Genomic DNA, 11,125 nt, shown 5'->3' with positions numbered 1-11,125 from the left:
CAAATTAAGACCAGTCTGCTCTGAAGAATAATTAAAAATGTGTGATTCAACGTACCCTAATGTTTTAAACCTTATCAAAAAAAAAAATTGAAAGTGATGCTTGGAACAAACTCCAATCATAAAATAGTCTGGCACCATCCAATTCAACAGTTTACAATTCATAAAATAGATTCAGGGAACACGATCAAAAATGGCTTCCTGAAAATGGTCTGTTCCATTAAAGGGGAAAGCAAGCAAGAGAAAATGATACGCACTGCTCTCCAAATGTCTGTACTTTGTTTCTGTATACATCTTTATTTTACTTTTGAGTGAAACTAATAAATTAACAATTAATTTAAAATGTCCGTATTATATATTGTGCCATACATATCACAGGAGGTTCGTTAATTTTACAAACGAAATGAAATGAATTCACATTTTACTTAGGATTATTATATAGGATATCAAATTTCAAATAAGGAAACTTTTCCTGTTGGATCAACTTTTTTTTAGCCATGTGTGGGGTATAAATAATTCATACTAAATTGTTGGAAGAATTTTGTTACACGACAGGGAACTTAGCCAGTAGACAATTGGAATGACCAGGACAAATTAAATGTAATATATTTTTTAACGCTTCAAAAATATTCTGCTAAAATCTGAAGTTCACAACTCCACAACTTATTTTAACAATTCACAAGGGGAAAAAATGGTCTTAAAAATAACCACAATGACATTCTACCCTTCACCTTAATTTAACTTTTGATCGTTTACTCTTTGTTGGAGAACTTTGTAGTTGTAATTTTTTTTTTAAATCACGAAGATTTAAGATACTATGACCAGCCTTTCAGACCGAATTCATACATTCCATTGCACCAACAGATATGCAGCTGTCAAGACTTTTGCACAGAAGTTCAATGGTCGTAAAATATTCACATGGGACACCACAGTTTTGGTCGTCGCACCGTGGGGGCTATAGTTGTCAACTATGGGACAAGATTTGTGTATACTTTGGAGTAGTTTCAAGTTTACAGATCCCCAGACTGGAACTTGTACTCGTAAGTGATGAAGAGCCTCCTTCCGAGAAGAAACAGCATGATGATAGTGATGATGATCATTATGACGATAGCCCACCTCCCTCCTGAATTGTCCTCATTTGCTACCTGGTTCCTCTGGGGGTCTGTCCTGGGTTGTGTCTGGTTTACCCCTGGGGTCGCTGCCGCTGCTGCCCGCTGTCTCAGTTCAGGTGTGGTGGTGGTTGTGCTTGGTTGGCTGGTAGCTGCTGCTTGAGGCTGGGGGTTTTGTGATTGGCTGGTTGTAGCCTGACTGCTTTCTGATTGGCCAGCTGGTGGCTGGGTAACATTTGAAGGCATCTGATTGGTTCCTTGAGTCCCAGCAGGCGGGTTTGCAGCGTTCTGATTGGCCGGTACCTGCTGGTTCACGTTCATGAAGTTTGGCGGGTAACCATGGAACATGCCGGGCTGGAAGTTCATGCCCATGGCCGCAGGGTTGAATGCGGCAAACGGATTTGGAGGTAAAGCTGGATTGGCGGCCGCTGGGATGGCGTTGGTCTGAGGCTGTGATGTATCTGCTGCAGGATTACTGGAAGTGCTCTCACCCTTCTTCTTGTCATCTTCCTTCTGTGTGTTTACAAAATCAAATGCCAACAAGTAAGTGCACAAGAATTAGGGATAATGTGTTAAATCAGCAAGTCTTAGAATAATACACTTTTCAGAAGGCCTTCACCCTTTAGCAGATTTTGCCTGTCTTTTGCTAGTTTGCATTGACCAATTACATCACAATGTTTGGTCAGGTGACATGATAACTTGTTCAAACTCGGCTACAAGCACTGTATTATACACAAATCAAAGGTGGGCGAGGCTGATGAAAATATCCCAAACTGTCAATTTGGAGAGTCAGGTTTTTTTTAAGTCTTAAGGGTTTTCTAACATTAGGTTTACCTTGAAGCTGATCTGAGATGCCAGCTTCGCTGCCTCTCTCTGCATCTCCTTAGACTTCTCAGAGGAGGTCTCCTTGGGTAAGATGGTCTTGTTGGCTTTCTTGCAAGATGGGCACGTCCACTCCTGGGACCTGGACCAATCAGAAATGAAGATATGCTGATTAGTCAATGAAGCAACTAATGGATGATTCATTATAAAATCAAGCACATCTTCAGGGAGTCTACAGTGTATCTTCATCAGATATGCCAATAAATGGCCAAGTGAGAACTATTCTGATGCCCTCCAAAACCCTTCAAGATCCTTCAAACTCCAAGATTTTGCAGGATTGGGGAAGGTACAGCATAGTCACTTTCCATGGGACTCATTGCTTTTTGACGGACATGCAATTGGTTTCTTGCACAGAGGAAGAATTTAGGAAGGCTTTCTGGTAAAAATGTTAGCAGGGTTACATTTAGAGCTCACATTATTATGACCAAATTTTTTTTCTTCCAATTCTCACTTTTTTGCCAATATTTTCCGTTCCTCTGGTGTGTAGTCCAGAGATCCTATGGCCCCTTCTCCTTTGGTCGGCATAAATCCGATAATGGCAAGCATGACAGTGCGGACTGCAAAAAAAAAAGGAACAATTGTAAGTCAAGCATGTAGTAAACTATAGCTTAACAAATTATGACCATTTTACTGAAACATTTATTTTATCTCGGATTTAAAGACCAAGAGGAAAGATTTACTGATTATTTTTTGAGATGTTAATTTCTCCATTTTATGTTTCATACTAGTAAATGACAGTTTAACATTTTTTGGTGGTACTGATATGGGATTTGAATCTACCTTTGGAAATGATATGATGGAATTCTCTGATTATAGATTTTTTTTACAATTTGGAAATTTGAATCTAGAAGCAACATTTAAATATTTAAAGAAACTATTATAGTATATTTAAAGTACTAATTTTTTTCATTACAAAATGAAGGACACAGATGTCTTACTACTCCAGGAAGGTTGCCAGGTTTCAGGATGGTGACCAGATATGGACAGGCAGATCTTGGTGCCTACTTCAAATCTTCCGGTGGGCTATAAGAAAAGAAAAAAAAAATTCAGAAATATATCCATTACTATTATAAGATGGAATGTTTGCGTCGGGGTGATATAAATCAAATTAGGTTTTGCCCTTCACCGACGTTTGAACACTGTATACTCAGTGTGTTACCTCCCGAGTGAAAGTTGGAAAAAATGCTATGTACATCAGATTCGAACCAGCCAGCCGATCCCGTTAGCTCGGTGGTCGAGTGGTAAGACATCTGCACTAGAAAGCAGGAGGTCGTGGGTTCGAGTCCCACCCGAGTGATTTTTTCCAACTTTCACTCGGGAGGTAACACACTGAGTATACAGTGTTCAAACGTCGGTGAAGGGCAAAACCTAATTTGAAATATATCCATTAGTTAACCAGAAAAGTAACAGGAACTTTACAAATTTGAAGAAACATACTTGCAAGCTTAATTTGTGGAAATGTAAAAATTGTCTTCCTGCTTACTGTCAGGAGCATGATACTGGGTGGTTTCATGGGGTAGTCTGGTGGCAGGGTGATCCTGCCATGATACACACCACCCTGGAAGTCCGAGTCAGGGGGCCCTCGCACAGTAAAATGCCACTCAAACAGATTGTCCTGTACAACAGTGGGAAAAGAAAGATCAATGAACATTTCATTCAAACTCAATCTGCAGTACCCAGTCAATGAAAATGGAATTTTGATGGTGTTCATTTTAAGCAACTGGCTCCTCCCCTATGGCCAATTATGGCTCCCCCCTATGCCAGTGACTCCTCTCCAATGGTCAGTGGTTCCTCCCCTATGACCAATAGCTCCTCCCCCATGGCTTGCAGCCCCGCCTCCTTGTGATGTCATGGTGTATTACCTCCAATGGCTGTGCGTAGCACTGTTCCGTAGGATCACTTAGCTCTTGTGCTTCTTTCATCAACCGCTTGACAGCTGCAAGAGAATCCAAAAATTATCAAAAACTTATTTTATAGACAGCTCGCTAACAACACCCTCACTGTTGACAGTTTTTTCTTAAAATTCAAGGTAATTGTGTAGTTTAAGACCCCAACCATTATATGAGAAAGAAAAGATACTTTACGTTTTGGGACATAATAACTAAACATTTGGCGATGATACAAGCAGGAAAAGTCACTTTATATGTTTCGAATCACCTAAATTTAATTTAGATTTAAAGATACCATGTTGAATATCATCTAAGTTAATGAGAGGGTTTTGATTAATGAACGGAACTTGTAAAACATAAGAGGCGTCCTGGAAAGAATTCCATACCTGGACATCACTTGACACCCTGTGCACAAACCCTATGAGACTTGTCCAAAAAATTATGTTTTCTCAGTAAATGCTAGGGCATGTTATGTTATCGCAGGGAAAAATAAGTGATTGTCATATATGGAATTTTTCTGATGCCGCTCGGTGCAAAGTGCAAACTCCATTCAACTGTTAATAAAATATCTTTGCCCCCCCCCCCCAAAAAAAATAAATAACATTAACACAGTGGCACTGGCACTAGATCATCATAACACGGCGATCGTCATGATCGTACACACAATCACAAAAATAAAATTGAATTTCTCAAAACTTTATATTTTTTAAAATTATAACAAAAAAGTGAAATTACCCGGACTCCTTCTTGAGTACTGTCCTTGCATCTTTATCCTGCGAACCTTTTACAAAAAGGCGAAATACGTTGTAATTAATAACACTAAACAAATTCCGGCTTTCCAACTAAAATTTCCTAAAACCACTCCACTGCGTTTTTCGATCTACCGATTTGTGTACATTGACACGGTACCTGACTATCTACCACATTGTATTCTATCAACCATATACGAGTAGGGTACCAGACCTACGTAAAAAAAATTGACGTGTCCTCCGCGGTTGTCCTCGTAAGCAACCGACGATTCCAGAGACCAAAAACATGCATTTTGAACTGTATTTATTTATTAATCCTGACAGCCGGGAACGAGGTTATTGCCTAACTTGCAATGTAGCAGTTTGCGATTGGTTGTTCGGCAAAAACCCGGAAGTATTCACGTGTTCAAAACTAAACACGTGTGTTCTGTAACAAGTAAACTCTGAAGCGAAAATAGGTGAACATTGAGATGTCATTTTGGCGGTGTCTTGGAGCAGTGAACGTCCTCAGTCGCAGGGGAACGCTTCAGGTCGTGCACGTTCCACGGAGGTGGAAGAAAACCAAGAAAAAATGGCAAACAGTAAGTCTTTATTTCACTCACTCGGTGAATCATTTTGTGCATTTCCAATCAATGCACAAAAAACATATGCACAACAAATGTAATATATTGTTGATGTACCCTAACGTGGCGCGGCCCCTAACGTGGCGCACTTTGATTTTTCGGCTGTAGCGCCTAGCTAGAGCAAAAGTTTTAACTGAAATTTTACAGAAAGTGAAATTTCATCAAGTTCTAAACACTCCCGTTCATAAATCGCGAGTTTATTTACCCGCTACAAAGTTAAAAGAAAAAATTATTTTGGCATGATTTTCCGATTTTATTTTCAAGTGCAAAGTGAACCCTTTGAAAATGCCCCGAAAAATAAGGAAATAATTTTCTGACAAACATCTGGCTGGGTATGTAAGTAGAGATAATAATGTTTTATCAGAATTTATCAAGTTTACAGAAATTCTTAAATGTTAATTTGGAATTTTCCGAGATGTATTCAAGTGCGCCACGTTAGGGAACACTCCGCCAATTTGTGCCCAATTTCCGGACGCCACCGTTTTTTAATTTCGGCTTAAATTTTATGAAACCGAAATTGTTCACAGATGTTAAATAGCAAGCATTAATAAGGTAAAAGTACCAGTATTTCACTGCATGAATTTGAGGTTTGTCAACAAAGAAGTTTGGCAACACTACACGAGGAAAGTTGGGTAAGCTTCGAAGTGCGCCACGTTAGGGAACACGACTATACTACTAGTTATTTTTTATATGTGCATGATAATGAGTGGGTCACAGGAAAATAAAGACAGACAGAAACATTAATCCATGATGTCTTTTTTCCGTGTAATTTCTAGAGGGATTTTTGTGATTTTTTTCCCCAATGATTCCTTGGAAATGGAAAAATTGCTGTTTTGAAAACAATTTGTAGGCCTATAGTGTAAAGTTTATAGAGGGTATGCACAGCCGTTTTCCCACAGTATTTATGCGAGATTTGACCTCAGTGAGGTGCATGTTGTGCATCTCTCTATAGGACTGATGACATACGGTACGCAAGGTCTATTGTTGTAACTTATGAAAGCCTGTCTAGTTGTGTGAACATAATTGAATAAACTTGTAATTTAGTTAGATCTTCGTCACAGCCACTTTTTCATCTTCAATTTTATTCCAAAGAAAATTGCATTTGTCTAACAGATTTGTCATCTCATTTGTAAATTGTTACTAGATTCAGACACAGCGGAAGTCAGAGCCTTCCTTTCATGCACTGCGTCACTTTGACGAGAACTACCGCCACCAGTTTGGAGACGCTTGGCCCTCCATCCGACTTGGCCTGCTCTCCCCACAGAAGTACGGTGCTCTTGTCAACAACTACGGCATCGCGGAAGAAACGGAAGAGTTCCTGCAGTCGCTCGGAGCAGAGGACTTCATTCAGCCGGCTGCAAGGGAGTTATTGAAGAAGATGATGGTGGATCAGAGCGTTCTTGAAGATGCTCTGATGTCAGAATCAGAGGATGCCTCAGACTCCAGCTCTGAATCATCAGATGAAGAGAGCAATATTGGTATCTCCAGTTTGTCGGACGACACTCTGCAAAATTCAGAACATAGTGGTCAGATGAATCCAATTGAGGATTTTACAAAACTTCAGACGAAATCGGAGACAGGTCAACCCAAGAGACCATGGGACGAGAAGTACATTGTGATGCCTGGATACGAGGCTAAGATGGAGTATCTGATGAGTGCAGATGCTGTCGGGCACAGAGAGTTAGACTCCGCTCAAACCGTCCAGGAGATGGACTTGGAGCATATACATAGGCCGCTGACAATAAGTCAACATTTGAAGTGTTTTGTGTATGGAAGCGGGAGTCTGGAGCGTTTCCCGCCGTCAAAGATGGACTCTGGAGGGCTCTTTCTGCAGTATTACGCAATGGATGCCGCGTCCGTTTTGCCAGTGATTGCGCTGGATGTCAGGCCCAGGGACTTGGTACTAGACTTGTGTGCAGCCCCTGGTGGCAAAGCGCTGGCTATCATGCAGACCATGCTGGCAGGTTGGTGGACTGGGTCAAGTTTAGTTAACCTTTCACCCACATGTGAATGGCTATGGCCAATTGGCCTTATAAGTGGAAGTGGGCCAACGTCATCCGATGAAAACATCTGAATTCATTTGCTCACCAGTTTTCATTGGATGATATGTGTTGCCATTCAGCACTCAGACTCAAGAACCATTGAGTTTCAAGAACATAGGTCTGGGAGCTAGATAAGCAAATGTACAAACATTCCTGGATGTCCATGCCCACCAATATACCACTCCTATAACATTCTGTGCTGTCATTTTTTTTTTCTGGATTTGAACACAAGTGAATGTGATTGGTCATTGTTATTCCTCTGCAAATGGACAGTTCCCTTTAAATATCACAAGAAAATGGGACTTTCTAAAAGTTTATTATATTTAAAGGGGCAGTGTACAATGTAAAGATTTTTCTGGTTTATGGTCACCCTCAAACTTATTTGTATATAAAAAGCTATAAATTGATTTGAATTCAGTAATTGTACCAAGCAAAAAGTATTGTCTGTATTTGTTGTATGTAGAAGGCCAAGCATTTAATTATGTTTCCTAAAATACAATGTATGTTCCCTTTTACATTGAAGAAAAATATAGCATGAGTGATTGGGTTAAATATATATTATAGTATTCTTTGCTCCAATCTTTAAAACCTGAAAAATAGGGTGGGATGATGGTCGATTATATTTTAACGATCTGCACTTTTCTCCAAATTTTTTTTAGACGGCTTGGTCGCCAACGAACCCGAGGCTCCTCGCAGACGACGACTCCAAAACGTCCTGCGGCAGTACGTTGGCTTTGACCGACAGAGTAGCAGTGAAGTGTTGCGAATCACAACAGAGGACGGGCGACGGTGGGGGGAGATGGAACCAGACACGTATGATAAGGTAGGGTTTGTTGGCCATCAAGGGCACCCTCGTGTGTTGAGCTTAATGTTAAAGGGGGAGGGGTGTGGCTTTCCAGCCCCCCCCCTTCTGTTGATTATTTACTTATATACATGCTCATATTGCAGCCATAATTTGTTCCACAAGTTCACTCATGAGTTGAGTGCCACTATTGGGGTTAATTTTGTTGGTGATTCTCCAGTTTTATATTCATAACTAAAACAATAGAATATTCTCTAAACATTGACCTTTTATATCAGGATTTGATGTTTTTTACATATGGACCAGTGTTGATCCAGAGTCTTTGAGCATGAGCCTGAAGCCAAATTTGGAATGAACCCTAGGTTTTGTTAACCACCTTCATATTTCACTGATGAGATCTCCTTGGTTCCCCGCAGGTCTTAGTTGATGTTCCCTGCACCACAGATCGGCTGTCGGTCACCAACAACGACAACAGCATCTTTGCCGTCAGTAGGACCAATGAGCGGTGGGAACTCCCAAAACTCCAAAGTGAACTTCTCTGGTAAGTTTGGCACTTCCATTGCTGATTCAGTCACATTTGCAAATTTCCATCATATTCTGGAGAATATTTCTCTGATTTTGAGTCGCTTGTTCAAAATTTGTCATGATGCTCATATCTTTTTTTCACCCTCTAGAAGTTTGAAGGAAAGTAAACTTTCCTTTGATACTTTTGTTCAATCAACATTTTTTTTAAAGATTTTTCTGCTTTTGTCCATGAGCAAGACAATTTACTTCAATCTTTGCAATTTCTCAAACCTGGGCTTTGTTTTTGAAGACTTTGAAGTTTCTGGCTTGATATGTCTGTTTTCTCTTTCTATTTGGATCAAATCTCTGTGCTCACAAATGGTTCGTGGGTCAGTAATGAACCATGTGCCAGAGAGGAAGTGAATTTCTTTGAAATGGCCGTTCACAATCTGGGAGCGAATGATTTCTGTGAGAGCTGTGTTTGGTAGTTAAAGTTTGACTAGTGAAGTCGGGAACTGGGTTAAGATTTAAGTGTATGGATATGAAAATGCTTGAAGAATTGTTAAGTTCATTTCCAAAACATGATAAACGTCATTTTGTTACATTTTAGAATCCTGCTGTTTCCTGGTTGGCCAAAGTCAGTTTTGACGGTTGTGTTATAGTTAAATACATTTTAAGAATATAATGAAAACTAGTTTAGAAAAAGCTGTTATAGTGTCAATATAAATTTTCATAAGTGTGAAATTCTCATTTTTTTTTCAAATGGATTTATCACATTTTTGAAGCAAACTCTTCAGTTGTAAGTTCGCTGCTTAGGGATGGGAATAAAGGCAAAACGCTTCACTATGAACACACTGAATAATTCATTTTTAAATATCTGATATTTTGGTTTTTGTTTCTTTGTTTGTTTTTTTCTCTCAATTTTTATGTAGTGCTGGGCTGAAGGCTGTGAAGCCCGGTGGCGATGTTGTCTACTCCACGTGCTCCCTCTCGCAGCAGCAGAACGATGCCGTCGTAGAGAGCGCCCTCTATCATTGCCAGTCTGAAACCAACATGGAGGTTGCTGTAGTTGACCTTTCACCCCTGACCCAGTGCTTGGGTCACGTATTCAAATTCTGGGACAGAGCAAAACACGGACAGCTGGTTCTGCCAAATGTGAACAAAAATTTTGGTCCGATGTATTTTTGTAAATTACACCGAGTAAGGTAGCAACGAGGAGTTTTTCATTTTTCAATGTGCAGTGATATGTTGTGTTTTGATTATTGCAAGTATTTCAACTGTTCCATTTTAAAACTTAATTTTTACAAAGTTGATTTTCTGTTTGTGCTTATCTTTTAAAGGTCATATACAGTGAAGTCTCGATAAGTCCTGTTCTCAAGAGAACAGGTTCAAAATTTGATTTAAGCAGAGTTTTGAGTTAAGCAGGGTTGTGTATCATTTTTATATTAATGAAGGCAATTGATTCATTGTTTGCCTTAACAGTTGTTTTGAGTTATCAGAGTTTGACTTATCGAGATTTCACTGAAGTCACATTGGGAAAAATCATTTCAATTATTTCCTTTTGTTTCAGGCAATGTTGTTAATTTCTTGATGTGCTCAGAGTGGATATTCTTTTTTCATTGGTCCTTTGCCTTCTCGGCGTTGAATTATTGCGTTGTTTATTTTTTGGTTTTTTTTAAACTGCCTTTATGAGAATTAAAATCATGATATTCTTACATCTCTTTTGACAATAAAAATTGCTTTAAAATTGCATGGAAAAAGCATGAGTCTGGTCTTTCAACTCATCCCCCAATATTCTCTTGCCAGATGTGCCATTCAAAGGAAATATGGCGTGCACAAAAATGTAAATTGAATAAAAAATTTAAAAAAATGTTAATATTTCTCCGTAAATCCTTTATCCTTGCCCAAATCTCTTCAATAATCACTTCTTGAGAATGACAGTATTTATATTATGCCTCCTTAAGTGTTTCTGAATTGTTTCCAGAAAAGTCGATTTTTGACCCAAATTTGCTAAAAATGTAAGGCTAACCCCTTGCAATTTTTTCAATTTTGGCAAAAAAATGAAATTGCTTGAAACTTGCCAGGAAGATGCCTGAGGGCCCTTAGAACGCATTCCCAAAATTTCTCTTGCCAAATGTGCCATTCAAAGGAAATATGGCGCGCAAAATATTGTAAATTAAATAAAAAAATCTGAATATTTTTCCATACATCCTTTATACTTGCCCAAATCTCTTCAATAATCACTTCTTGAGTATGAAAGTATGTTTATTATGCCTCCTTAAGTGTTTCTGGGTTGTTTCCAGAAAAGTCGATTTTTGACCCAAATTTGCTAAAAATGTAAGGCTAACCCCTTACATTTTTTTCAATTTTGACCGAAAAATGAAATTGCTTGAAACTTGCTAGGAAGATGCCTGAGGGCCACTAGAACGCATTCCCAAAATTTCTCTTGCCAAATGTGCCTTTCAAAGGAAATATGGCGCGCAAAATATTGTAAATTAAATTTTAAAAACTTAATATTTTTCCATAAA

The 11,125-nt window shown here is 39.0% G+C and overlaps 2 protein-coding genes across 2 annotated transcripts; one reads left to right on the top strand and one right to left on the bottom strand.

Moving 5' to 3' along the window:
* Nucleotides 1-265: 265 nt before the first annotated feature.
* Nucleotides 266-4,780, bottom strand: LOC119745732 (ubiquitin-conjugating enzyme E2 J1-like). The gene is made up of 7 exons (XM_038222280.1): nucleotides 4,613-4,780; nucleotides 3,851-3,924; nucleotides 3,472-3,603; nucleotides 2,927-3,011; nucleotides 2,440-2,545; nucleotides 1,941-2,070; nucleotides 266-1,619 (listed from the first exon to the last, which is right to left on the bottom strand). The coding sequence occupies exons 1-7, from the start codon at nucleotides 4,641-4,643 to the stop codon at nucleotides 1,008-1,010; spliced, it is 1,170 nt and encodes a 389-aa protein (XP_038078208.1). The 5' UTR covers nucleotides 4,644-4,780; the 3' UTR covers nucleotides 266-1,007.
* A 163-nt stretch (nucleotides 4,781-4,943) lies between these two features.
* Nucleotides 4,944-10,357, top strand: LOC119745731 (5-methylcytosine rRNA methyltransferase NSUN4-like). The gene is made up of 5 exons (XM_038222279.1): nucleotides 4,944-5,207; nucleotides 6,394-7,213; nucleotides 7,951-8,114; nucleotides 8,510-8,634; nucleotides 9,530-10,357. The coding sequence occupies exons 1-5, from the start codon at nucleotides 5,097-5,099 to the stop codon at nucleotides 9,804-9,806; spliced, it is 1,497 nt and encodes a 498-aa protein (XP_038078207.1). The 5' UTR covers nucleotides 4,944-5,096; the 3' UTR covers nucleotides 9,807-10,357.
* Nucleotides 10,358-11,125: the final 768 nt, after the last annotated feature.

This window comes from Patiria miniata, unplaced genomic scaffold (assembly GCF_015706575.1).
Source record: "Patiria miniata isolate m_02_andy unplaced genomic scaffold, ASM1570657v1 HiC_scaffold_7, whole genome shotgun sequence".
In the NCBI taxonomy this organism is placed as follows: Eukaryota; Metazoa; Echinodermata; class Asteroidea; order Valvatida; family Asterinidae; genus Patiria; species Patiria miniata.
The sequence above is the reverse complement of the archived record's forward strand: the minus strand, read 5'-3'. Positions and strand labels throughout refer to the sequence as shown.